This window comes from Hyalella azteca, unplaced genomic scaffold, assembly GCF_000764305.2.
Source record: "Hyalella azteca isolate HAZT.00-mixed unplaced genomic scaffold, Hazt_2.0.2 contig10021, whole genome shotgun sequence".
Classification (NCBI taxonomy): Eukaryota; Metazoa; Arthropoda; class Malacostraca; order Amphipoda; family Hyalellidae; genus Hyalella; species Hyalella azteca.
Window position 1 is genome coordinate 79,210 of NW_025940074.1, and position 26,322 is coordinate 105,531.

Below are 26,322 nucleotides of genomic sequence, written 5' to 3' on the forward strand. Positions count from 1 at the left end.
GTAAATATATGTTTCCAGACGTGTTATTTCTGCATAATAAATGTCACTGCGTTGGAGTCGATGATGGAAAAAAGTGACGAACAAACAACTTTATATTATAGAAATAAATTAGTGTTAACTACTTAACAGGATTGGATTATGAGCAATGTAAAAATTAAATAGAAGTAAGGTTAACTAAAAATAAACTAAATAATAACCGATTATAATTTGGGCAGGAATAATCTAACTAACATATCTACGGTCATATTTTGTTAATATTATAATCTAGAAGAAATTTTTTGCCTGGAATATGATATTCAATTAAAATTTTCATCCAAAGTTCAAAACTAGAATTACAATATAACCACCCACGGAAGACAATGTATGAGATTCGTTAAAATTTATATCAAAATGTCAGAATTTGATTCACAATATGAAACACCCACGACAGACAAGAGCGACTGCCGCAAGTGTGTGAAGGTGTTGGCGGAACTCGAGAACATCGACGACGACGCCGACCAGCTCGGTATCGCCTTCGTCAAGCTCAACGATCCCGACCTCGCTGACGAGTACTCGCTCGGCACACTCCCCGCCCTCGTCTACTACAGACGAAGGATCCCTGTCGTCTTCGACGGTGAGTCCTTCCATTGGTTTGAGTTGACTACAGACGAAGGATCCCTGTCGTCTTCGACGGTGAGTCCTTCCATTGGTTTGAGTTGACTACAGATGAAGGATCCCTGTCGTCTTCGACGGTGAGTCCTTCCATTGGTTCGAGTTGACTACAGACGAAGGATCCCTGTTGTCTTCGACGGTGAGCACTTCCATTGATTCGAGTTGACGAAGTGTTTTCCTCGTCGTGCGTTATCGATGAAGAATCGGTAGAGTTTCCTAGATCGTTTACGCCCGCGCAGGCAAATCAACGCCGAGACTAAAAATACTCTGAGGGTACAGTGGGTTTTCGTCATTATATGTCATAACCCATAAACTTTTTCAATAAAACGGTCTTATGAAATGCCTTTTTACAGACAATTGCCAATTGTTAATGTTGGAAAGATTTCAAAATTTCTTCCACCAAAGATTCGTAATGGCATTAACTGATTCCTGTTACGCATGGCAGGGGACCTGATGAACGAAGACAAGGTGCTGGAGTGGCTGCTGGAGAGCAAGAGCACCGGGGACGATGACGAGGTCATAGAGGAGGTCACCGTAGGGCTGCTCAACAGCCTCATCGACAGCATGGACTCCCTTGCTGTCGTCTTCTGTGAGAACAGCGCTTATAGTTTTTAATTCTGATGTTTAAAGCTAATTTGATTACAATCTATATCATATCAGTTTAACGCAGGAACCTTACTTTCAAAAGTTTATTTACAATATTAAGGCTAGAAAACCATTAATGGGGTGGGGGGTTTCCCCTCGAAAATCGAAAAATTTTGCTTTTCCGTTTTTCGAGCTTTTTTTTAACTAAGGAAAAGGCGCGTCGAATGTATGTATGTGCGTACATAAGTTTTTTTTTCGCAAGGCTTTATTTAATTCATATAAAATGAACATATTTTAACAGTAATTAATAAAATGGTATTTTTAGGATATCATTCGCTTTAAATTATCATTTCATTAAACATATTTGGCTCTGCCGAACAATTGCAATAGCTATCGATTTGCCTAATTTAAAATATATTTTCCTCACTTCTTCTTCAATTTTCAAGAAACATCATTGAGAAACATGTCATTCGATTTGTAAAGAAAATATCTAGCGGCTCTAGTAGCCTTTTTTCTGATTTTTACATTGTTTTCATTATCATATGTAAAAACGAGGAGGGACAAAAACGGAGAATTAAGTATAAAAAAAGTCGAATAAAGGCTCCTAGGGTCGCTAGAAATTTAATTTACGAATCGAATGATATGTCTCTCGATGTTGCAGCACGCAAATTGAAGGATGCGATAGATATATGACAGACTACTCTTAATTGTCGTTTTCAATTTATTTCACGTTTTCTTCAAGTTTTTTTTTTTTCAAAAATTTTATATGCGCAAAATATTTTTATTTTAGTGATGTACATATGAATGCGAAGTTTCAGAAAAATCCGTCATTTAGTTTAGGAGATGATTTTGGAGGGAACCTCCCCTCCTTGCTCCCATTGAACTGCAAGGAAAAATCTTTCTACTGAAGATATGATGAACTTGCTTGCCGTTTTCTTTGCATTTGGTTTCTTAGTGAACTTGTGATTTAAGCAGACTAATGACATGAGTAGAAAATTAAAAATTCCTCTCCAAAATTTTGAATTTTTTTTTATTCAAGCCAGATACTTTTGATTAGGACTACGTGGTATATGCGCAAAGTTGGTGATGATCATGCATCTCCCACCCCAGACGACCGAAACGAGGTGGACGACAAGGAGATCTTGGCTGAGTTGGAGAACGTGGATGACGAGCTCAACAAAGAAGGCATCCACGTCGTCAAGATTTGTGACGAATCTGCGGCCAAGGAGTACGGCATCGAGGAGACGCCGGCACTCGTCTACTTCGAACACGAGGTGAAAAACGACTGATTTTATTACTTGTGTAACAACTGAATTAAGTATAGCATAAATGTTTCATTACTATAGCATTAATGTTTGATTACGCGGCGTAGAACAAACTCGAAATTTGGCATTGACCTGCTTGTATCGCAAGTTCAATTAAGAACTTAACTATTGTAGGAATGATAACATTGCGTTATGAAAACAGCAATATATCGAGGACTAGTATATATACTCAATTGAAGCGTAGTTCATGTAAGAACGTGCAAATATGCAAATCAAGGTCGTTATTATGTCTTTGCGAAGCTACCACCTCGATATCAATCCCAATTAATAATCTAAAATAAATATAAAATTTTCATTTTAAATTTGCTAGGAGCACCGCGAAACCATTCCATTGTTGTCTAAGATCGTAGTTAAATTAAAAGTTCTGACATAGCCATGACTTCCACTTGCGTGTTGAAAACGTTTACTAATAATTCAAAACTGTTTTTTTTAGTTTGTTATTTTATAAACTGGTTGCTGGCTCTTTTTCAGATTTACTGCACTGACACGCACAGCTCTTTCACATCCATCAGTGATAAATGAACTAAATTTTGTTATTTATTTGGTACAATTGCAGCGAATGAATAGACTGTATAAATAAGAGTATGTCTTCCATTATGCACCATTGCGCCTGCAGCCCAGTTCTGATGTATATGCATTTATTAACGTAATTTATGTTAAAAGAGGAAGGATGCCACTGATTATTTGAGTTACCCCAATTGCTCGCCATAGCAACCATTTTCTGTCGGACATCGCTATAATTTTTATCACAATCAATAACACTTCCTTGTCCCGCGTGCAGCGCTGGTCCCACGAGCGCTTTCCTTTATCCTCTCGATTTAGAATTCAAACCGCGCGTTAAAACAATAACTAAATTATCTTCAAAGCGTCATAAATGATTTACCTTTGAATATAAATTCAAATTAAATTCAAGTTACCTTTAAGTAAAGCTTGAACAGAATTTATTACAATACCGTTGCAATAAAATACTATAGACAATTATAAGATATCAAAATGGATGTTAATAATAATCACTCAATATACAAGAGAAAAGTGGAACTGGCTTACAGTCCCTTTCACCATACAAAGCAAAGTAAATATCTGATATGAGTCAATCCTTCAGTAATTCGTACCGTTCAGTCTTTGCCTACTATAAAGATATATCTATACTTATTTACAATATAGTATATATAAAAACTATATTCTTATATAGTATGTAATACTCATACGAACTTGGTAAGCGTTGAGCGTTATTGATCACCTTCAGTGCAGGTGCTGAGCGTTATTATTGATCACCTTCAGTGCAGGTGCTGAGCGTTATTATTGATCACCTTCAGTGCTGGTGTTAAGCGTTATTATTGATCACCTTCAGTGCTGATGTTGAGCGTTATTATTAATCACCTTCAGTGCCGGTATTACGTTTTAGTTCATCATTAATTAGTAGTATGTACGTGCAGATCCCGTCCCTGTACGACGGTGACCTGCGTAAGGAGGAGGAGGTGCTGGCGTGGCTCGTCGAGCAGCTTCACACCGACGAGATCGAGGACGTCACTGACGAGATGCTCGACAAACTCATCCGCGAGAGCGCCCACCTCGCCGTGCTCTTCTGTGCGTCCGCAGTTGTTCTTGTGCATGTCCTTTATACTGTTTAGTTTAATTAACTGTTTTGTTTAATTAACATTAATTAGTACTGTTATGTTTAATTAACTGTTTTGTTTAATTAACGTAATTAGTAGTGTTTTGTTTAATTAACTGTTTATGTTTACTGTTCTATACTGTTAATATACTGTTTAATTGTTATAGTGTTTTGTTTAAATAAAATTAAAAATTATTGTCATATATAATGTTAAATATCACGCAGTATTTATCTCGTCGTATTTAACATTGAGGTCAACTTTTTATTTGAGGTTGCAGCGAACTTTCCTCTGAATATGCGGAAGGGAACATCCTGTGTTATTCTGTTTAGCATAATCGAAATCAATTAGTGGCATAACTTATGATTTTAATTATTCAACAGTACCTATCTAATTATTTTTAACATTAATACCATTTTTTGATATTGAAATTAATTTAAATCCACCTTAAAATTTCCCGTAAATTAAATTTTTTTTACATTGTCGTAGACGACGAAGACGAAGCAGAGTCGGACTTGGTTCTCTCCGAGCTGGAGAACATCGACGACGAGTGCGACGCGCACGGCATCACCTTCGTCAAAATCGACGACGACCAAGAAGCTCAGGAGTACGGCCTTGACAACGTCCCTGCGCTCGTCTACTTCGAGAAGGGCGTGCCGTCTGTGTACGTTGGTACGTTTTTTCTCAATATTTATCTATCATAGAGAAAGAAATCTAACCCGATAGCATTTTAAAATTCCTCATTATTTGCATGAAACAAAGATTTACTAAGTTAAGGGATTAATTTATACTTTACAATATGGAATACATCAATTAATTCAAGAAGATTCCTGAATAGTCTCGCTGCCATTGTCCCCCACAGGGAGCCTGCTGAAGGAGGACGAGTTGCTCGCTTGGCTCGTCCACCAAATATCCAACGACGAGATCGAGGACGTCACCGACCAGATGCTTGACAAGCTCATCGTCCAGGCCGAGCATCTCGCCGTCCTTTTCTGTAAGCCATTCAAGCTTTCTGCTGACACAACTAACTGCTGTCTGCCGTCCTATTCTGCAAATACAATTCTACATCTCGTTGTCATAACCATTTCCATCCCACAGTCTGTTTATTTGAGTTGTACGTTATTTTTAGTCCCAATAATTGCTCGATGATCGTTTTCACATATATGTCATATGTCTTTTGGTGCTAAATTTTACCATTCAAACTCATGATCAGTTCATTTAAATGGAGGATATATCTAAATCATTCCAGTAAGCACATATATATACCAATGAATCAGTGACTAACTTTTGGGATCAGCTCCGGCACCGTGGCCGTACTCCTAATTATATGGCAGTTTCGCGCAATCGCGTTATTTTTTTAGTTTTTTTTCAGCAAGTTAAGAGGAAGAGGAAACGTACTCCTATGGATCAGAGATTTTCTAGTAGGTAGACGACAACGTGTCAGTATTAACGGAACCGTGTCAGACTGGGCATCAGTGCGCAGTGGCGTGCCGCAAGGAAGCGTTCTGGGGCCTATTTTGTTCGTTGCTTTTATAAACGATTTGCCAGAAGCAGTGTCCAGCGTGTGCTCCATGTATGCCGACAACACAAAAGTTTATAATACAGTGAAGGATGCGGCAAATAAAGCGCAATTACAAGATGATCTTGACAGTTTAGTTAACTGGGCTGATACGTGGCAGCTGCGGTTTAATGCTGACAAGTGTAAAGTACTTCACCTCGGGAAGAACAATGAACAGCAAGATTACAGCATGAGAAGACATGGTTGCAACGAGAGAGTAATGATTGAAAAGTCTAGTGTGGAAAGAGATCTCGGAGTTTATGTCGACAAGGAGCTGAAATTTTCTAAGCATGTTGAAACGCAAGCTAACACATCCAACAAACTTCTTGGACTAATCAGACGCTCATACGAGTTCCTAGATGCAGACGCGATGAAGCAGTTGTTTGTTGCTGTCGTGCGCCCGAATCTAGAGTTTGGAAACGTTGTGTGGTCACCGAGATTTGAAAAGGACAGAAATTTAATGGAGAGTGTTCAAAGACGTGCAACGAGGATAATTTCAGGCTTGAAGGGCAAATCCTATGAAGAAAGATTGAAGATTATGAAGCTTCCAAGCCTCAGTTATCGACGTCTGCGTGGGGACCTCATTGAAGTATACAAGTATACTCATGGTTTATACAAGGTCCCCGAAGGATTACTAGAATTTGAAACAAGAACCACTACCAGGGGCCACGGCTATAAACTAAAAAAACTGCACTGCAACTTCTCAACGCGACAAAATTGCGTTCAAGAACAAACTAGATAAAGCTATGGAAAAATATATGTTCAGATTTGAAATGCCTAGCACCATATCGAGCCCAGTAAAAGTCTAGTAGCTACTGCAAACTATCGTCAGTCATGAAAAGATCCGGTCAAATGACACGATTTTAGATCTTCTGTGAACATGGCACGAAAAGGAAAAGAATCGGCGATGTTATGTTATGTTATGTTATGTTATGTTATGTTATGTTATGTTATGTTATGTTATGTTATGTTATGTTATGTTATGTTATGTTACGTTATGTTAAGTTGCCTATATAGTTTACCGTTTCTCTGTTTGTTTATACACCATAGCGGTAGAGTGTTGAGTCGTGTCCTTAAAAATTCTTGCATAGAGCAGAACCAGTAAACCAGTTGCACGATCAGATTGTTCGTGAGATATCGTTGATCGTATATATGGTGGAAGTAGTAACCCGGGTAACACGTTTATACCTTCCGACACTGTGCCAGGCCCTTTGTGCGAACCGTGTGTCGGTAGCCTCTCGACAGTGACGCCGGCTTCAGTAATAACTTTATTTTGAATCGTAGTCAAGATGTGGGTTTCATTTTTAGTTGAAAGTACTGCTAAGAATCTATTGTAAAAACTCCAATTTAATAATAGCATTTTTATATTCAGGTTTTAACGAACTTTGAGACTAAATCACTATAATTCTTACTTTTTAGGTTGATTCATTAGGGATACCGTAGAAAACACTGAGCACAATGCTATGGTACCAAGCTACTACGAAAATATATTTTTACATTACCGTTCTTTACCACACGATGGTAAACCTCCAGCTGTGCCGACTTCACAAGGCAAAAGAGACATACACAGTAAAGGGTCGCCGGTGCCAAGTAAATAATTTCGAACTGCCTGAGCAGACGACCGCGAGCAGCGCAAGAGCAAGAAGGTGCTGGCTGAGCTGGAGTCCATCGACGACGAGTGTGACGCCAAAGGCATCATGTTCGTGAAAATTAATGACCCTGACGAGGCCAAGGAGTACGGACTCGATGTCATCCCTGCCCTCGTCTACTTCGAGAGTGAAATTCCATACATATATGAAGGTGAGTCGTAGTGCGTCTACATCTTTATAGGCAATATCATTACGATAAAAAAACACTTAATAAATCTATAATATCATATATACTAATCTATAACTAACTGAGATCATAGGCTCCATTATAATGATTGATGAGATAATCCTCCACCACTTTGGTTTATTCTTTTTTCGAAATTAGGCATGGCTTGTTAGTTTCTATACGTTAAATCGTAGATGTTTTAGGACATCAATTTTCACTTGGATAATACATTCGTGATTTTTATTATCTTTATATAAAACGTTTCCTTGCCCAGCTCTATTGTCAGTTCGAAGATTCTAAATTGAATGTAGCCGCAGCTCAATAATTTAGCGATTATGTAGTGCGAAGTGCCCATATGGCAACACTTGCTAGAGTATGCAATTTACGGACACGTATCTCCGCCGGCCACTTTTACTCTGTCCGCAACCAGGGTCGCTTTACCTGTTCAGTGTTCCTAGTTCATAAGCTTTTTATGTATTTTCTGGTGCATTTTTTTGAGATTCTTTGATATTTGTCATAACCTTGCCAAAATTGTATATGTATTCATTTTTCGTGTTTCTTCAGATATGATCAATAATTGCAACTGTTTAGTTCCTTCACTATTAAACGAAGAAACTTAATTAGTATAAAATTATTGAACCTCCTTTTTTAAGCCTTGAGCTCAGTACGTCAGGAAGTGTAACTAGTGCTGAACTGTTCTAGGCGTAGCGTCCTTCGAGGAAGGCGTTACATTGAATATAAAATCATGAGTTAGTACAATTGAAATTCAAGGAACCGAAATTAAAAGCTAAATAAACAAATATAGTACAAAACGCCAGAGAAAAAAAATATTAAACCTATCTATTAACAATCGCAATTGGACAAGAGCTAAAAGCTTAATTCAAACTGGGCCTCTGTTTAAAAATGTATAAGGATTCTAAAATACGCAGATCTGAAGTACTAGAAGTGGAAGCTAACACCTTAAAGTGCATCTCAGATCCAGGAACATTACACTACTCGGCGTGAATGCGCATGAGGGGACTCAAACAAATTGCGAATTTTTTACTCAAGCAAACGAGTGACATTAATTTTTGATTTGAATGTATTATCCAAGGTTATTTGTATGTATTATCCAATGTTTAGTCATATTTGACTAAACATTGAATTCCTTTCATCCTTGAGAAACCAAAGGAGCCATGGTTGAACTATTCAACCATGATAGAAGCTTCGATCCTCTTAGACACAAACTATTCATGTCTTATTCCACTGTTTTACTTGATAACTATTATCACGAAGACCTCCTTTACTAACCAGTGTTTGGTTGCAGGTGACCTCATGAAGGAGGAGGAGGTCCTGAAGTGGCTCTTCCACCACGTCGAGGAGGAGGAGATCGCCGAGGTCACCGACGAGATGCTCGACAAGCTCATCGCCAGTGAGCCCTACCTCGCCGTGCTCTTCTGTAAGTAACATAATATAATTATAAAATGACTATAAAAACAATTTTAGTACTTAAACTTGCGATAAAATATATCAGCTTCACTGATTTTAGTCAATACAGTCGATGAAAAATCTGTTTGCAATAGGATGCAGCTTAGGCTCTCGAGTCGCTCGAATCCATGACTTATTTTGGATCCAAAATTGCCGTGAATCCATGTATCTTTCATCTAAGTAATTTCTTTCACTATTTATGAAGCCACGTAATGAAGAAGCCACGTTTTTCTCTAGAAGCCACGTAATGAAAATCTTCACTTCTACCTGCAATATTTTCACTCAAACAATTAGCTTGCTGAACCTTTTCTGAAAAATTTATGAAATTCCACTTATAAATTTGGTCAGACGATCGGTCTGACGACGAAGACCACGAGATCCTCGAGGAGCTGGAGAACATCGACGATGACTGCGAGCAGGCGGGTGTGCCCTTCGTCAAGATGGCCGACGCCAAGGAAGCCAAGGAATATGGCATCGACGAGCTCCCCGCCCTGGTCTACTTCGAGAACAGGATTCCCAGCATCTTTGAGGGTCTGTTCTAAATTTTAGCACATTTTCACATTTATGGAAAAAAGGCGCTATTGTGCTCGACATGTCCGTCTGTCTGTCTGTCAGTTTGAGTCTGTCCGTCCGTGACTTCACGTTTTCGTCGACGAGAAAATGAGCTCTGTGTCACTCACTGCAGTGAGTACAGAGTTATAGTTTTTCGATTAATTTTGAAGAGTATTTTCACCGTAATTAACTCGTACATTTTCTTAGCTTATTTTTCTTTTAATGATAATTACATTTTAATTACATTGTTATCTACTTCTCTTTACAGCAAAACATATATATATATATATATATATATATATGTATAAATTACTCGTCATGTTAGAAGAAAGTCGCTCATTTTACTTTTTCTTGCATGTACACAATTTGTATACGTCTATGAGAGTTAATTCAGAGCTTCATGTTGCTAAATTACATCAACTGAATACGTAATTCCTTTCAGGATTCCCTAACAAAATCCATTAAATATATATAAGGTGTACGTATAAGGTGACTGCTATCTGACCAAATATTTACTATTAATAAGAATAAATATTTGTTCGCACAAATTTAGACTAACTATGAGAAATTGTATAACTTGCAGGCGAGCTCTCAGACGAGCAGGCGGTGCTCATGTGGCTGCTGAAGCAGAGATCAACGGACACCATCGAGGAGGTCACGGACGAGATACTCGATGACCTCATCGCTAATTTTGAATACGTTGTCGTTTACTTCAGTGAGTGTCGGGGCCTTAGACGTGAATTTTGAATACGTTGTAGTTTACTTCAGTGAGTGTCGGGGCCTTAGACGTAAATTTTGAATACGTTGTCGTTTACTTCAGTGAGTGTCGGGGCCTTAGACGTGAATTTTGAATACGTTGTTGTTTACTTCAGTGAGTGACAAGGCCTTAGACGTGAATTTTGAATACGTTGTTGTTTACTTCAGTGAGTGTCGGGGCCTTAGACATGAATTAAAGCAGCAAATTTTTTAGTCATATCCATTATTTATGTGGATTGCAGTTTGTTTAACTTTATCATGTTAAATAATTAACGAAAATTCAGTTTGAGTCACGTAATTTCCAACACGGATAAGGTTCCATGTCCGGAAAAGAGAAAATTCTCTAATTTTTTTAAAGTTTTTTTCATTTTATTCCTATTTTACCGACTAGCCCTTTTAGTCTCCCTAAATTAAAGGATTATCGGACCATCATTAATATTATACACGATAAAACACCTTCTATTTTCTTTATATATAACATCAATGAAGAACCAGCCGCGGGACAGCAAACTTTCATTGCGTGTTCCCTGCTTCCCATTTAGTGATTAATAGATTATTATTAGATTAAAAGTTTTATAGTGATTATTATTCTCGTGCATAGAAGCTCCCCATAACTGTAATATGGAATCTTACTTCGGTGCCCTTAGTTCCCATACAATTATTCTATAATCTATATGATATTACATATTTCTGCGCAAAATAATTCTCATTTAATTCTAACATTTAATATTGATTTCTTTCCAATTAATTTTGATATGATTGCCGTTTAAATTTTATTATTTAAATATTTAATCTCTCATCTATTGTGTTTATTCGTACTACACATTTTCTCTTCATCACGTCGCAGGCGGGGAGTGTGACGAAGGCCAGCGCTGCGACAACATCCTCGACGAGCTCGAGAAGATCGACGATGAGACCGACGACCACGGCATGCACTTCGTCACCACAGAGGACGTGGACCTGGCGCAGCAGTACGGCATCACGGAGTTCCCCGCCCTCGTCCTCTTCAGGAACGGAGAGGCGCTCGTATACAAAGGTATGGTACAGGATCGAGGGTATTGTACAGGATCGAGGGTATTGTACGGGAGATAAGGTATTGTACGGGATTGTGGGTATTGTACGGCAGAGAAGGTATTGTACCGGAGATAGGGTATGGTACAGGATTGTGGGTATTGAACGGGAGAGAAGGTATTGTACCGGAGATAAGGTATTGTACAGGATTGTGGGTATTGTACGGCAGAGAAGGTATTGTACAGGATTGTGGGTATTTTACAGGAGAGAAGGTATTGTCCGGGAGAGAGGGTGTTGTGGGCACAGGAGTGAAGGCATTATGGGTACAGCAGTGAAGGAATTTTGGGTGCAGATGTGAAGGTATTGTATATATATGAGTTGGAAGAGGGTTTGTTGTATAGGAGCGGAGGAATTTTTTATACAGGAGTGGTGGTATAGTATGTAGAGGACCAAATTTTATGTATGTATAGTATTGGAGGTATTATGTGTGTAGAATGGAAGTATTTTATGTAGAAAAGTATTGAAGATACACGAACAGTGTTGCAGGTACAGGCTGTCCTGTCTTGTATCGCAGCAAGTAGGACGGCGTATTCTGGGTGGGTTTTTAAAGGAAGGTTCGAAGGAGTGATGATAGGAAGACTAAACAAATTTATTGTTGTTTTAATATCTAATTTTTTTAATATTCTATGGCATAGATTTTGTACGACAGTCTAGGTTCCATAAAATGTAATCACAATGTAATGAATTTTCAATAATTTGCCAAATTATTATTACTTATTACATTCCACTTCCCCATTTTACTAACCCTGGAACCGACTCTCCATGTTCCAGGGAACCTGAAGGACGAGCAGAAGGTCCTAGGTTGGCTCACCGACGAAGACACGCTCGAGATCCCCAACAAAATCGAGGAGGTCAACGAACGCATGCTGGAGCGCCTGCTCAACGTCTCCTCGAACCTCGTGGTCTTCTTCTGTGAGTCATCAAACGGTTAAGATTAAAAATGTCTTCGCAATCAAGCATTAAAAAACCACTCTCAAACCATCTTTTTAGCGCATTTTCTCATTTATGGAAAAAATGCACTATTGTGCTCGCCATGTCCGTCTGTCTGTCCGTCTGTCCGTGACCTCAAGTTTTCGTCGACGAGAAAATGCGCTCTCTGTCACTCACTGCAGTGAGTACTGAATTATATTTTTTTGTATTTATGATTCTAGGGGATATTTTGCTTAGGACCTGTCTTCGCTGTGAAGAAAACTTGGTGGCTAAATCTCACCCCGCTTCTACCTGCAGATGATGATGCTGATAAATACAGTCGCAAGATCTTGGTAGAGTTGGAGAACATAGACGATGAGTGCGATGACGTGGGCATAGACTTCGTCAAGATCAGCGACGAAGGTGCAGCTGGACGCCACGACCTCAAAGACCTGCCGGTGCTTGTTTTCTACAGCAACAGGTTCCCCCAGATTTACGAAGGTGATGAAAGCTGTTGCTTGACAGGTTAAAGCTAGTCTTAGAGCTTAATATGGTCTATGAGAAGTTGTAGCAACATCCCGCCTGACGTCTTGAATCAATCCACCTAAGAAACAGTTCATTCTTGTGTTAACATTGTCATAGCAGTTTTACTCCTTGTCAATTCATCTCCAGCACTAAACCAATAAACTTGCCTCACACCCTTCAGTCGTATCTTAGCCTCTCCCTAACGTTGGTGTACTTAATTATCTTAGAAGTTCCTGACTTTCTACCGTCGGGACCTTTACAAAGTCATGTAAGGCTTGCTTCATAGCTCAGTTGTACTTTTGATGCATCATTTAGACTACATTATCTTTACAGCCGACTGGATTCCAGATGTGAAAGATAGTCTTTATAAAACGATGGAAAGTTTTTACCCATTTTCACATTCATTATTTGAAGTAGAAGCTTCTTCATTATTATTATGAACTTTCTATAGATCATTCGGTTACAAAAAAGAGAATGCAAGAAACACTCTTATTTTCACTTCTTGAATTTCGTTTTATTTCATGTTATTAATTTTGATTAATTTTATTATTCACTGGTACTCGATGTTGTTTCAATGAAGAAGGGGCTAATCTCAATTATCCTGAACAAAACCATGTCTGAAGACGTCCTGCTGGAGGTGAAGACGCGATTCTGATTGCCCTAAACGTAACCATTCCTGCAGGCGACCTGCTGAACGAGGAGGCGCTGCTGGAGTGGCTCTTGGACAGCAAGGACCGCGGGCCTTCCTCCGTCATCGAGGAGGTGGACGGGGCAATGCTGCAGAGCCTCACGGAGAACTTCGAATATCTTGTAGTTTACTTCTGTGAGTCCAGCTGAATTATGATGAATATAATGATGAACTAAAATCAACCATCTTTAATTTAAAAGTGCGACATTGTTCGTGACAACTTTATCAGGGCCCGTGTAACATGCGCGCATAAAAGTTATTGTTGAGAGCCTTGTGAATGTTCGCGCTCAATTGTTATTGTGTCGTTGCTTACTAGTTACTCCCATGACTTTTTTCAATAAAATTCTTATCTTTCTAAGCATAATTAACTGAAATTTATTTATTTTCCATTATTGATAATTGATATTTTTTAATGCCTGAAAAATTGTACTATATTGAATTGAAAATGAAAACTATGAAAGTATTGAAACTATTTCACGTTTCAAGTGATTAAAAGTATTTGCAAGTAGATGTCGACGTTCGTCCTCGGTCATCATCACAAAACTATCCCTGCAATAACGTTTCGCAGACGATGACAACTGCCCGACGTGCGAGACGGTCTTGGCGGAGCTGGAGACGATAGATGACGAGACCGACGAAGCAGGCATTCAGTTCGTGAAGACCGGAGATGTGAAGGCGGCCCAGCAGCTGGGCATCACACACCTGCCCGCTCTCGTGTACTTCGAGGCAGGCGTGCCCTCCATCTATGATGGTCAGTTCGGTCTCAAGGTAGTGCTGGAAAATCGGGAAACCTCACTATAAATTTATACGGAATTGCAGGGATACGGCTGTAAGATGAGACTTGTGGTGCTCGAAAATCAGGTAACCTCAATATTAATGTGGATGAAATATCAGGAATAAGGCTTCAGTGCGTGTCAGGGTTCCTCAGCTCTTCTTGTTTACCATCTATTAGACTCTGTTTACCATCTCCCCACTCCGCGGGAATTTCGGAACAATAACGAGACGTCCCGGTCAAAATGGAGTTTTATAATTTTCCGGAATTTTCATCTTTTATAACGAGACATAGCGAGACATGACGAGACATACTAATTAATAAATAATATTTAATTATAGTAGGGAATTATTTCAGACATTATCTCTTCAACATAATGTCTGTTTACAACGTTTCTGGTATATTGCTATGTAAATGACATCGCGATTGCCTCTCTAGCAAATTTAAAGGGCTAGAGTGAAATTGAAAACATAACTAATCGTTAGAAATGCGATGCAGGAGGAATTATAGCTTCAGATTCCTACGCAATTTTGTAATCGATTAGAACGAAAAAAAAACATTTACGCAACTAAAGAGCTCATAAGTCCCTCAGTTCTGAACGTATATGCATGAAATTTAAAACATATCTAATGCAGCCAAATGTCACCGAATCTGCCCATGACTGGAAACTGCCCGTTAACAATCAATGGCTAACTTGATATTCCTTGACCACAAGTTCGGAATGGCTCGTTTTGTTTTCTTTTTTAAAGTATATATTATTTTGCCATAAATATTTGAGAAAAGTCTCGTCTCGTTACGTCACGTCTCGTTTTATATCTATCTGACTCCGTATCGTTTCATAATTACCGGGACACTAATTCGAATTCCAGGATACAACTCTTGTCTCGGTTCAAACGTTTATTCTGTGACAAATTTTACTCTGTCCCGTTATTTTTTCCCCGTTTCTCTCCCGGTTGTCCCGGTTCATTTCGACAAAATTATTCCTATTCGCAAGAATCTACTATCTATGACGGTAAGTTAGTCTATCAACCCTAGGATAATGCTCGAAAATTAGGACCTTTTAAGAGGTACTCGTTTAAAAGGCAATAATATCAAACTCAAAATGTAATAAAAAGCAAAAACATTTTTAGATTGATATTAATTAGGTTATCGTTAAAAATTATTTTTATTACGATTGCAAGATCTGAAACACATTTTTTAGAAAATAATATCTATATTTTTAAAATTTTTGCTTGACTGGTGAAGGAGACATCACGGCTGAGGAGAACGTGCTGGCGTGGCTCATCCAACAGAAGCATGAAGACACCATCGAGAACATCAACAGGCAGCTGCTCTACTCCCTCATCGACTCTCAAGACTACCTCGCCGTTTACTTTTGTACGTGTCAACTGTATGCATTAAACTTGAGGTTAAAACTATAATTCCTATCTTGATCAATAACTTGATGATGCCCCGTGCCCTGGCAATTACTTAAGGATGCCCCGTACCCTGACAATAACTTAATGATGCCCCATGCTCTGACAATAACTTGACGATGCCCTCGTGCCCTGACAATAACTTGATGATGCCCCGTGCCCAGACAGTAACTTGATGATGCCCCGTGCCCTGACAATAACTTGATGATGCCCCGTGCCCTGACAGTAACTTAATGATGCCCCGTACCCTGACAATAACTTAATGATGCCCCGTGCCCTGACAATAATTTAATGATGCCCCGTGCCCTGATCATAACTTAATGATGCCCCGTGCCCTGACTATAACTTGATAATGCCCCATGCTCCGCCAGTTAACGACGAGAACGAAGAATGCGCCAAGGTACTCAAGACGCTGGAAAAGATCGACGACGATGCCTCTGACTTCGGCGTGCATCTCGTCAAGATGAACGATCGCCTCATGGCCAAGAAATATGGCTTCCGGAACCCCCCTGGCTTGGTCTACTTCAGGAAGGGCAAGCACATCAAGTACGAAGGCGAGTAGCCTATTTAATTAATACAAGATTCAATTATTAAACGCTGTCATTTCATATTTCTTACCACTACCTTTTTCTACGTTTCTTGTCATTATTATTTTGAAACTCTCTTTTGCATTCAATCATTTATTATTTGATACTTGTACTCAGGTACCGACCCGATGTGCTGTTCAATGGTTTAGTGTTTCACACAGAAACATGTATTCGGTGAAATAGACTTGAATTAATTCCATGATGTCCATTACCCTGTAGTGCATTCACCTTCTCTGGTACGTTCATTAATAACTGATGAAATATTAGGAGGTTGGCCGTAGTTGTTCTCTCAAACCTGAAGCTGAATGAATTTTATGATATTCTCGGTATTAATTTTCAAACGTGAGACTCGCTCTTCTCAGTGGATCTCTACAGCCTATCTCTTGCCCGTCTACATGTCTTTCACATCTATCTTTTGCCGGTCTGCATGTCTTTCATGTCTATCTTTTGCCGTCTGCATGTCTTTCATGTCTATATTTTCTCTGATTTCATGTGCGCATGTTACGTGTGAACATGACTTTCATCTCTGACCTTAACCTGGCTTCCTGTCTTTCATGTCTTCACTGTCTGTCCCGACAGTGAACCTATTCACATCCATCACGTCTGTCCCGACAGTGAACCTATTCACATCCCTCACGTCTGTCCCGACAGGGAACCTATTCACGTCCCTCACGTCTGTCCCCACAGAGGAGCTATTCACATCCCCACGTCTGTCCCCACAGAGGAGCTATTCACATCCCCACGTCTGTCCCCACAGAGGAGCTATTCACATCCCTCACGTCTGTCCCCACAGGGGACCTATACGACGAGGAAGACGTGCTTGATTGGCTTACGGCGCCAGAGAACATGGAGCTCAATGACGCCATCGAAAAGGTCAACCGTAAAATGTTCGAGAGGATAAAGGATGCCAAGGAATATCTGGCCGTCTTCTTTTGTGAGCTTTGACACGATTAGTGCAGTCTGCATTGCGTTGTATTTAACGTCATTTTTTAGAGCGCTGCTGATTTGTACACGATGCCAATGTCATGCAGGTAGAAATATATTCGAAATACCATGTTTGAAAGGAATCGATTACGTGAGGAGAATTTTTTAGCAAAGCCATCCATCAAGTCTTTGGCAATTTTTACTCATGAAATTTGAAGTTTAATTTTTCAGAAATCGTAATCTAATTTGGATGAAATTTACAGACTAAGAGTTTCGAATTACGATTAAATAAAAGGAATATTTGTAAAAATATAGTGAAATGAAGTCAGCATACTGGATTTTTTAAATTAATACGCCACGAAAGCCTTCTTGGAAAATTGAACTTTTCTATCGTTGTTTGAATTAACTTCCAACATTTTCAAATTTATCCCGCTGATGATTGTACTAAATACGGAGAGTTGTTGTGGCAGACACAGAAGTGGGCTGCAAGCAGTGCCAGAAAGTTCTGGCAGAACTCGAGAACATCGACGATGAAGCTGACGCAAACGGCATCGACTTCGTCAAGCTGGACGACTTCCAGGCGAGTTCAGTGGGACGAAGAAGTAACACGTCACAGGTACACGTCGCGCAGACGACCACGGCGTGACAGAGTCTTCCCTCCAAACTGAAGCTCCCAAATCTGAATTTGATTCTACCAAAACTTTTTGTTTATTTTATCATTCATCGATGGTCTTATTAATATCCAAGAAGTTTATTGATATCAAGTGTGCTGCTAAAATGTTCAGCGATACCCTTCACTAATACTACCAAAACTTATAACAACATTCGTTACGCGTGCTTGGAAAGAACCGGATTGCCCTTTTCCTTTCCAGTGACGATATTCTTGCCGGATTTTTTGGTCGAATTTTTCTTTAAGCAAGAAATTGCTTGTCGAATTCGCGGATCTGAGAACTTAAACTAGAAAAATTTGAAATACTTGAAATTCATGAAATTAATTAGTTCTGTTGTCATTTTTTACTTCAAGCGCATAAATACTGAATTTTCCCTTCATATATACGTAACAAAAATCACAATTTTGGGTAATGGCCTCATTTGTGAAATCATCCACACATGAATTTTTGAAACGGCTGCTCTTCAATCCCAAGTATAGCCAACACAGGCTTGAAACCTTGCACGGTGATGGCGCTTGTGTAGGCCTGTGCTGTTATTAATGGGTCAATTCTTCTCATGGGGAATCATTTATTGTAATAACACATTATTCCGAGAAAAAATTTTTTATCTGTTCAAATAAAGATCGTACATACTTAGTGATTGTTATTTTTTGTTAACATGAGAGCGAATAATAACATTAAAGTTCAACGAAGATTTAACCAAAGTATTGTAACTACGTGTAAAATATAGCTAACTAAATATTTATTTGGTAATCAGAAAAAAATGCTAGATTATTTCTGCTCAATGAACACATCCCTTTATTCTACTATGCTCATGTAATGAAATTATAAATTTTCTTTTAAGGATATTGTTAGTTCTCGAATTAAAAATGAAGTTTGTTTATGAATGTGTGAATTTCGTGTAATATTTTATTCCTTCATCCGCTGAAAAAGAAAATTGTACGCTCAAAGCAATTTAGTTTATAAATATTCGGCCAGAATGAATTGTAGCATCTCCCCCCTGTACAGTTGGCGCGGGAGGTTGGCGTGTACGCTCTGCCAGCCATCGTTTTCTACAGAGCTGGGGCTGACCAGCCTGTCATCTACGCCGGTGAGATGTTCTACGTAGAAATATTTCATAGGGCACTGCTTATAACTTTTAGGAGTGACTTATTTTATTGCTTATAAGAACTCAGTAAAATATGCTAGACTTTCGCAGTGCTTATTACTGGGTTTCATTTCGTGAAATTTTAACTTGAGGAATGATGTTCCTTGTGGTCGTTGACCATATCGTCTGGGAGGCTCAATGGGCTTATCAACTGTGAGCTAATACTACCTATAAGGCATGCATTATTCTGGCTACGTGGACTTGCATAAACAAATTGATCAATTTCTCACTTCTTTTCGTCTCTTAAAATTTATAACGCTTTTAAATATTTTTCATGTCTCTCGTGTTTATTTGTTTACTTGCATTTGACGAAAAATTAGCTGTTCGAAAGTTTTATGTTTACCCATATGACTTTAACATCTGACACTCGTCGAAGATTTTAGCATAACAATGATGTGAAGTGATTGTGAACATTGCAGCATAATTTCCCTCAATTTCTCTATTATTTCATTCATGAATTTTTATGCAGTTTGCTACCGGGACTTACCATTTTCGAAATTTTTTTAACTTAGATTTTCTCGTAGAACTGTAAGATACTTTTAGATTTGTTCGAAATTTCCGTGAATAGCCGTTCAAGACACAGCCGATCTTGTAATTTATGGACGAGCACTACTACTCTATAAGCAATAAGTATCTTTAATTAAATTGGAAAATAAATGTTAATGAAACTCTTGCTAACTTCTGTCGCTTCTGTTAGTCATGAGACGTTTCTTGTTGTTATCATTCTGTATCTTCCTGTTTCTGTCTCCTTCGGTTTACACGCTTCTGGTGCTGCAACTGTGGTCACGTTTCAATGCTTACTAACTGCCCTAGGGGGTGAGTGATTTTAACTATAGAAACTATACAAAATAGAGGATAATTTATGGTAGTTTCTGCCAAATTACAAACATTGGGTAAGATATTTCATGTATCGGTTTTCACTTTAAAACTTGTTATTACTTTTTATTGACATTATTTTATAGGTGATTTTAAAATAGTATTCCATCAATCTAGATAGAAATTATATATAGAACCGTAGACAGATAAAGATAATATTTCCGAAATGCAGCTCTGGAGGCAGTGAAAAGATAGTTGCCAGTCCGTATAGCATCTCCTGTTGACGGCACCAAAGATACTCAAATATTCGTAGTAAACTCCGTAGAGTTGAACTCGAATCTCTACTCCCTGTAGCGTTTCAAAGAATTATTGACAAACCCTACATATGACTTCATGATTTGCATATATTTTTGCTATTCTTTTTCGAATAAGTATACTCGGTTAATTTTTATCTTATATATTGCCAGTAAAAATTAATTAACATACATGGACCGGTTTTTTTACGATTAATATGTATGGCTGCAGGAGACTTGAGGAACGAAGAAGCGCTCCTCAATTGGCTGTTAACTGAGAAGAATCCCGCAGCGGACTTCATTGAAGATCTCGACGGAGATACTCTACTCAGAGTCATAAAAGACTCCGACGCCATTGCCGTGTATTTCTGTAAGTTTCGAGCGATGAAAATTTTAATGTTAAATTCTGTTCAACGGATCTTGATGAATTGCAATCAGTTGTTTCATGTATATGAAATACCGTCATTATTAACCCTATACCGCCTGAAATGAGTAACGGGAGCAATTTTGTCACAAGCCTACTTCCCAAAACGAATACGTTCTAGTGAGCGCAAAATGACTTGCACTGATGGTTGCTGCCACGTACAACAACTTTAAAATGATCTCTGTTGCGTACAAACGTCCTCAGGTTGCTACACTTAATAGCTTACGTATAATTTCATTTAAAAATTATGTTTCCGGAGAGTGACATAAGGCGGTAGAAGGTTAAGAAGTAAAAAGACACTAAAGTATCTAAAAGTATTAGAGAGATGTGAAAAGTTCGTGTTATAAAGCCATTATATTGATGAGGGCACTCCTATCTTCAACAATTAATATTTAATTCAACAATCAAAAGTTTAGTGTTTGCAGCTTATTGGTAATTGCGTTATTGAGCAGCGTAACAGATAAGTAATGGCGTGCACTAGATCTTAGTTGTAATGACATCGAAGGTTGCTGTGAGATATGGTAGTAGCACCCTTTGATGTTTGTGTTGGAGCTACATTCTTGGGCTATTGTTCATACTAGTTAGGAGAGTTTTACTCATCCGATAACAAAAGTGTCTTTAATCAAACGTCAACTACATTTAACTGCATACATTCAAACCAAAGTCTATATTCTCCCAGTGCAGTGATGGCACTCAAAAAAAAGATAAAATCCATTTTTAAATTAAAAATGATTTCCATGAATATGATTTATTTCAGTGAAATTTTCTTCCAAAACCAGATTATTAGAAACATTGTTCGAAAAAGAGGCTATACGGAGAACTTTAAATAATATTTATTTCCTAACCAGCATTTCAGAACTTGTATCGGTCTTAAGATCACCTTTATTCACTAGACTCAGAAGACTAAATTAACTTACTTACTTGTGACTTAAGATCACTTTTATTAACTAGATTCCGAAGACGCAAAGGCGTGCGTAAACTGCACGGCGGTGCTGGCTAAGCTGGAAAACATCGATGACGACACGGACAGGCTGGGCGTAAAATTCGTCAAGACACAAGAGCAGGCCATGGCCGAGCGCTACGGCGTGGGCGCCCTGCCAGCGCTGCTATACTTTGAGCATCAGATCCCCACTGTCTTTGACGGTATAGTGGTTATGGCCTTCAGTTGGGCCTGACTTAATTTATTGTAGTGTGCATATTTCTATTGTGCAGCTGAAATGTTGAGCACCTCGAGAGATGTGCTATCTGCGAGACAGTAATTTGTTAAAAATTTTAGTGTGAGACTTTCTCGTACATTATCCGTCTTGGTAGAGTGGTCCGTCGTCTTTATTCACTGCACAAGTTGTTAGCAAGAAAGAAAGCGATGGCTTAAAATAAGTCATGTCACTTTGTTTATAACGTCCATCAAACAGCAAAAAAAATAAGAAAAATCTTAGACCTGATCAGTACAGAATTGTTATAACGACACAAGTTTAGCTGTTATTTGCTGGGCCACTTACTTGTGAGTATAAACTTCTCATGTCGCACATCTGAAGCATACAATAAAGGATATTTTTCACGATGCAATTATGTTATTATTTGTTACCATTAAAAAATTAAATAGATTGTAGCGAATTCACGCTTTACATATGGTATTGGCTGAGTTATAGAGCACTATAGAAGTACAGTTGAAAAATAATAATAAATATTTTCAAATTGATGTTGAATTAGGATTTAAGTAAGTATTTCTGCAGTGAATATCAACTGTAACAACACAAAGCTTAAAAAATTGCTGCCTCCTCCTTATATAAATGCCTCCCTCGGCAGGCGACCTGATGGCGGAAGAGGAGGTCCTGCAGTGGCTGATCCTGCAGAAGACGGAAGACAGAATAGAGACCGTCAACCGCAACATGCTGGAGGTCATGCTCAGTGACACGCAGTACCTCGCGGTCTTCTTCTGTGAGTTGACATGCTGGAGGTCATGCTCAGTGACACGCAGTACCTCGCGGTCTTCTTTTTTGAGTTGACATGCTGGAGGTCATGCTTAGAGACACACGCAGTAGTTGGAGGTACTGCGTTTGTTAAAATTTTAAATTCACACTTCAGACCTCTATTTAAGTTCGGAAACATTACTCATTCACCTGACTAACATTAATGTCTAGTTGTGAATTAAAGCAGCTCGAACAGTCAGAGTTTGCCTCCAGCATAACCTGACGTCCAGATGAAACTCTGCAGACAAGCCGGCGTGCAAGGCGTGTGACTTGGTGCTGAGCGAGCTGGAGAACATAGACGACGAGTGCGACAATTATGGCATCCACATGGTCAAGATCCAGGACCCTCAGCTGGCCAAGCGCTATGGCATCAAGACGCTTCCTGCACTCATCTACTTCCGCAACGGCAACCCTCTAATTTTCGAGGGTATGGTATCACTATTTAGCGACAATTCTGTATGGTATCACTATGCATCACTATTCTAGTAGACGAATCATTTTAACCGCAGCGACCATCAGGTGCTGAAGAGTAAGGCGGTACGTATTCTGTTCCCTTTGCGACGGATTTTTCGAACAGTCGGCTACGACAAACTGAACATGTATATCATTGAAGTTAGCAACCACCAACCGTACAATCATTTGACCGTTCAGAATAAAGATACATGTTTATATTGTTTTTTTTTGTGAAAAGAAGGCTACGCATTCTTTGATAAGAGTTTACTACAAGACTTTCAACGAAATTTAACCGAGAAGTTCTTTTCACATTATATTTGTTTTTAAGATTTAATTTTTGTTCCTATCAGATGTTGAATGGTGTATAGGGGACATTCTATCTTTCGAATCATCCATTTAGTTCATCTATGTCCTACCCTATTCTCCCATTAATCATCACGTAATTCTAGCGTCTAACTGTTTTACTCTCGCCTCGTCTTTTCTGCCTCTTCGTTCCTGTGGTTGCCATGAAAGTTAATGTCTCCTACAGGTGATATCTCAATAGAATCAAGCGTGTACGAGTGGCTCATAGACGAAGACAACAGAGAGCTATTCGGCAAAGTCGAGAGCGTCAACCGCAACATGCTTCTGAAAATGCTAGACTCTAATCCTTTCGTAGCGGTCGTGTTCACCAGTAAGGCGAGAACGACCCTCTGTCTGTTCAGCCCTTGAATTTTATTCCCTTATTTTCACACACTCCCTAAGATTACATAATTAACAGTATTAAAAAAAGTTTACTTCGCTCTAATACATTTGAGTTGTTCATGATTAGTTAACTGATTTGGGGGTTATTTTCACATCGCGTTTAATGGTTACTAATCTAAATCTTTGAGCCAAAGCCATTCCTCAGAATCATGCATGAACGCCAATTTTTTTTTATTCTCACTCGTGAGCTTTTGCTATCCTCCTTTTACCGCATTGGGCATTCCCTTCCCAAATAATTGTTCATCGCCTCTCCTTCCAGTTCCAGGCCTGCAATGCACCTCAATTTCTTCATGGAGCAATCAGATATTTTACAGCGGGTCATCAAAGCTAATCTCATCATCGCCACGATTTAAATTGATCGTGCTGAAAAATATTACATTAATACAAATTTTTTAATACTTTTTCTAAATTGATTTTGTACGGTGAAAAGGTCGTTTCAACAATCTTAGTTCGCAATCGTCCAACGGTTATTAGCCCCCCGAGATAATGTTCTGATGAGCTCCATTGAACCGACGTTGCTGCTCGCCCTTAACAAGATATTGCCTCCTGACCAGGCGATGTTAAGTCTGGAACGTATCTCTTAAACTGGCTGGCTGATGAAGAGAACCGCGAGTTGGTAGATGAGATAGAGCACGTTAACCAGGCCATGCTGGACCAGCTCTTGGAGAAGAGCATCTATTTAGCTGCTCTTTTTTGTGAGTATCCTCTTCTACAACCTCTCTTTCTCTCCATGTCTCGGCCATTAACAACAAGGATTAACTGAAGCCGCGGCGTATACATGATTTTTGAAGTACGCCAAGCATGCTCGCTTGCCCACACATGACCCCAATTCTGTCAACTGCCGATGCTTCGCTCTCTATCATCCTGCATCATCGAGTAACATCATCATTACCTATGACTTATTTTGCAGGCTTAATTTATGGACATTGATCAATTCATCTCGCCAGTGGATTTCATTCCTCTTGTTTCAGTCCCACGTTTTTTATTGTTGCATTGTCTTCCTATAAGCTCACTTCTCTCGCATAGGCGATGCGCGCAACGAAGAAATTTTGCTGGAGTGGCTCGTAGACGAGGACAGTCGTGAACTCGTGGGCGAGATTGAATCTATCAATGCTAAAATGCTTAAGAAAATGCTCGATGAAACTCCCTTCATTGCCGTATTTTTTTGTGAGTAAACTTTTTCGTCATCTGTCGCACGATAGGAAAGTGCTTATAGAGCTTTCTAGTTGCTACGTGTCTTAGTTCTCATTAGTGGTCGAGGCAAACCGAGCTATACCTTCAGTGCCTGCATCAGATCTCCCGAGCTGAATGCAGCGGCAAAAAGAACCAAAACGCCGATTTCAAAATGCATTTTAAAAAATTGTGTTCTTTCTAGTTCTGAGTTGCTAGAATATTTCACTGATTAGAAAGTTTTCTTAGATTAGAAGCCTACCAGAACTATTATTTATCTTTCCCTGGCATCACTTTAAAAACTCACCAAGATCAAAATTCACCGCGATTTAATTTTTTCGCAAATTAAAAGTTATTGTTTGGAGTCTGATGTACAATCTTATAGGCCAAAATTTTCAAAAGTATCTTCTTGAATTGAATTTTCCATTCAATTTTAACAATAAAAGGATGGCGCCTTATTGCCATGATATTTTAAATTGCATTAGCTACGATACCGGCATTATTCTGAAGTCCTAGGCCTCAGTTATTTCACTTCCACTACACAACCGAGGTCTATATCATTCGATTAGCAACCCAAAATATTCTCTATCATCTTATCATTAAACGTAAATTTATTGATGTAGTTAAGTGCATTAATATTTCGAAAAAACACTAATATCTCATATACATCACAATGGTTTATCACAGTTTTTCCAATTTTGAAAACAAATTTTGGTTACCTTGGGTGGTTGTTCCTTGTCGAGCGTAATTCACACTGGCCTTGCACCCTCAACATTGCCTGCACGCTTATTAAAATTGCATGCTTTTTTGTTTTGAGCAATAGCTTGTGGTTTTGTTGTCAAGCCTTGTCATACACTTAAGTAACTTTTGTTTAGAGCCTTGAGTTGCTTTTTGTGTAAAGTACTAATCTCAATAATAGCTGTTCATTGACTAATTAAGATAGCGTGTGAGTGAACAGAAACTGTGAAAATAAATTATTTCCTAAATAGAACTGCTTGTAATTTATACAATACACAAATTAGCTAAATTCTAACCGTTTGTGTGACGTGGTTGCAGACGACGACGACTGCGTGGACTGTGAACAAGTCCTGCGTGAGCTCGAGAACATCGACGAGCAGGTCGACCAGTTCGGTGAGGCCCAGGCATTCAAGCCCTCGCAGCATAAATATTTATAAAAATAAATAATAGGCTTTAGCGCAATTATTATTCATTTTCATTTATTGTTTTCTTGACTGTCACAAGATAGCTAGATTTCAATTCATTTAGAATAATAAGGAATAAATTATTTTAGTGTCATATCTGGGAAAATATGTAGAGCTAGAGACACGGTTAGCAAGGGGACATGAAACTATTCACGAGAAAAGGAGACCCGCGAATTTCTGAGTCTAAAGTCTGAATGCAAATTTAGGGCCAGAAAATTC

General features: G+C 38.8%; 1 protein-coding gene across 8 annotated transcripts in view; it reads left to right on the forward strand.

The window, feature by feature from the left end:
* The window catches only part of LOC108674456, a 39,720-nt gene that overhangs the window by 10,297 nt on the left and 3,101 nt on the right, over positions 1-26,322 (forward strand). The window contains exons 4-30 of one of the 8 annotated variants that reach the window (XM_018162440.2): positions 431-613; positions 1,097-1,240; positions 2,347-2,510; positions 3,998-4,148; positions 4,664-4,846; positions 5,037-5,168; positions 7,350-7,532; positions 8,854-8,985; positions 9,363-9,545; positions 10,150-10,281; positions 11,170-11,358; positions 12,165-12,305; positions 12,621-12,803; positions 13,510-13,650; positions 14,084-14,266; positions 15,533-15,664; positions 16,074-16,256; positions 17,083-17,223; positions 17,684-17,829; positions 18,893-18,974; positions 19,845-19,847; positions 20,373-20,510; positions 21,516-21,707; positions 22,371-22,502; positions 22,779-22,961; positions 23,517-23,660; positions 25,958-26,032. In XM_018162440.2, coding sequence (XP_018017929.1) covers positions 431-613; positions 1,097-1,240; positions 2,347-2,510; positions 3,998-4,148; positions 4,664-4,846; positions 5,037-5,168; positions 7,350-7,532; positions 8,854-8,985; positions 9,363-9,545; positions 10,150-10,281; positions 11,170-11,358; positions 12,165-12,305; positions 12,621-12,803; positions 13,510-13,650; positions 14,084-14,266; positions 15,533-15,664; positions 16,074-16,256; positions 17,083-17,223; positions 17,684-17,829; positions 18,893-18,974; positions 19,845-19,847; positions 20,373-20,510; positions 21,516-21,707; positions 22,371-22,502; positions 22,779-22,961; positions 23,517-23,660; positions 25,958-26,032 — 3,975 coding nt within the window. Of the gene's footprint in view, positions 1-430; positions 614-1,096; positions 1,241-2,346; positions 2,511-3,997; positions 4,149-4,663; positions 4,847-5,036; positions 5,169-7,349; positions 7,533-8,853; positions 8,986-9,362; positions 9,546-10,149; positions 10,282-11,169; positions 11,359-12,164; positions 12,306-12,620; positions 12,804-13,509; positions 13,651-14,083; positions 14,267-15,532; positions 15,665-16,073; positions 16,257-17,082; positions 17,224-17,683; positions 17,830-18,892; positions 18,975-19,844; positions 19,848-20,372; positions 20,511-21,515; positions 21,708-22,370; positions 22,562-22,778; positions 22,962-23,516; positions 23,661-24,285; positions 24,427-24,757; positions 24,899-25,957; positions 26,033-26,322 lie in introns of those variants that run through there. The other 7 variants (XM_018162456.2, XM_018162448.2, XM_047882248.1 and 4 more) reach the window with 7 other exon arrangements.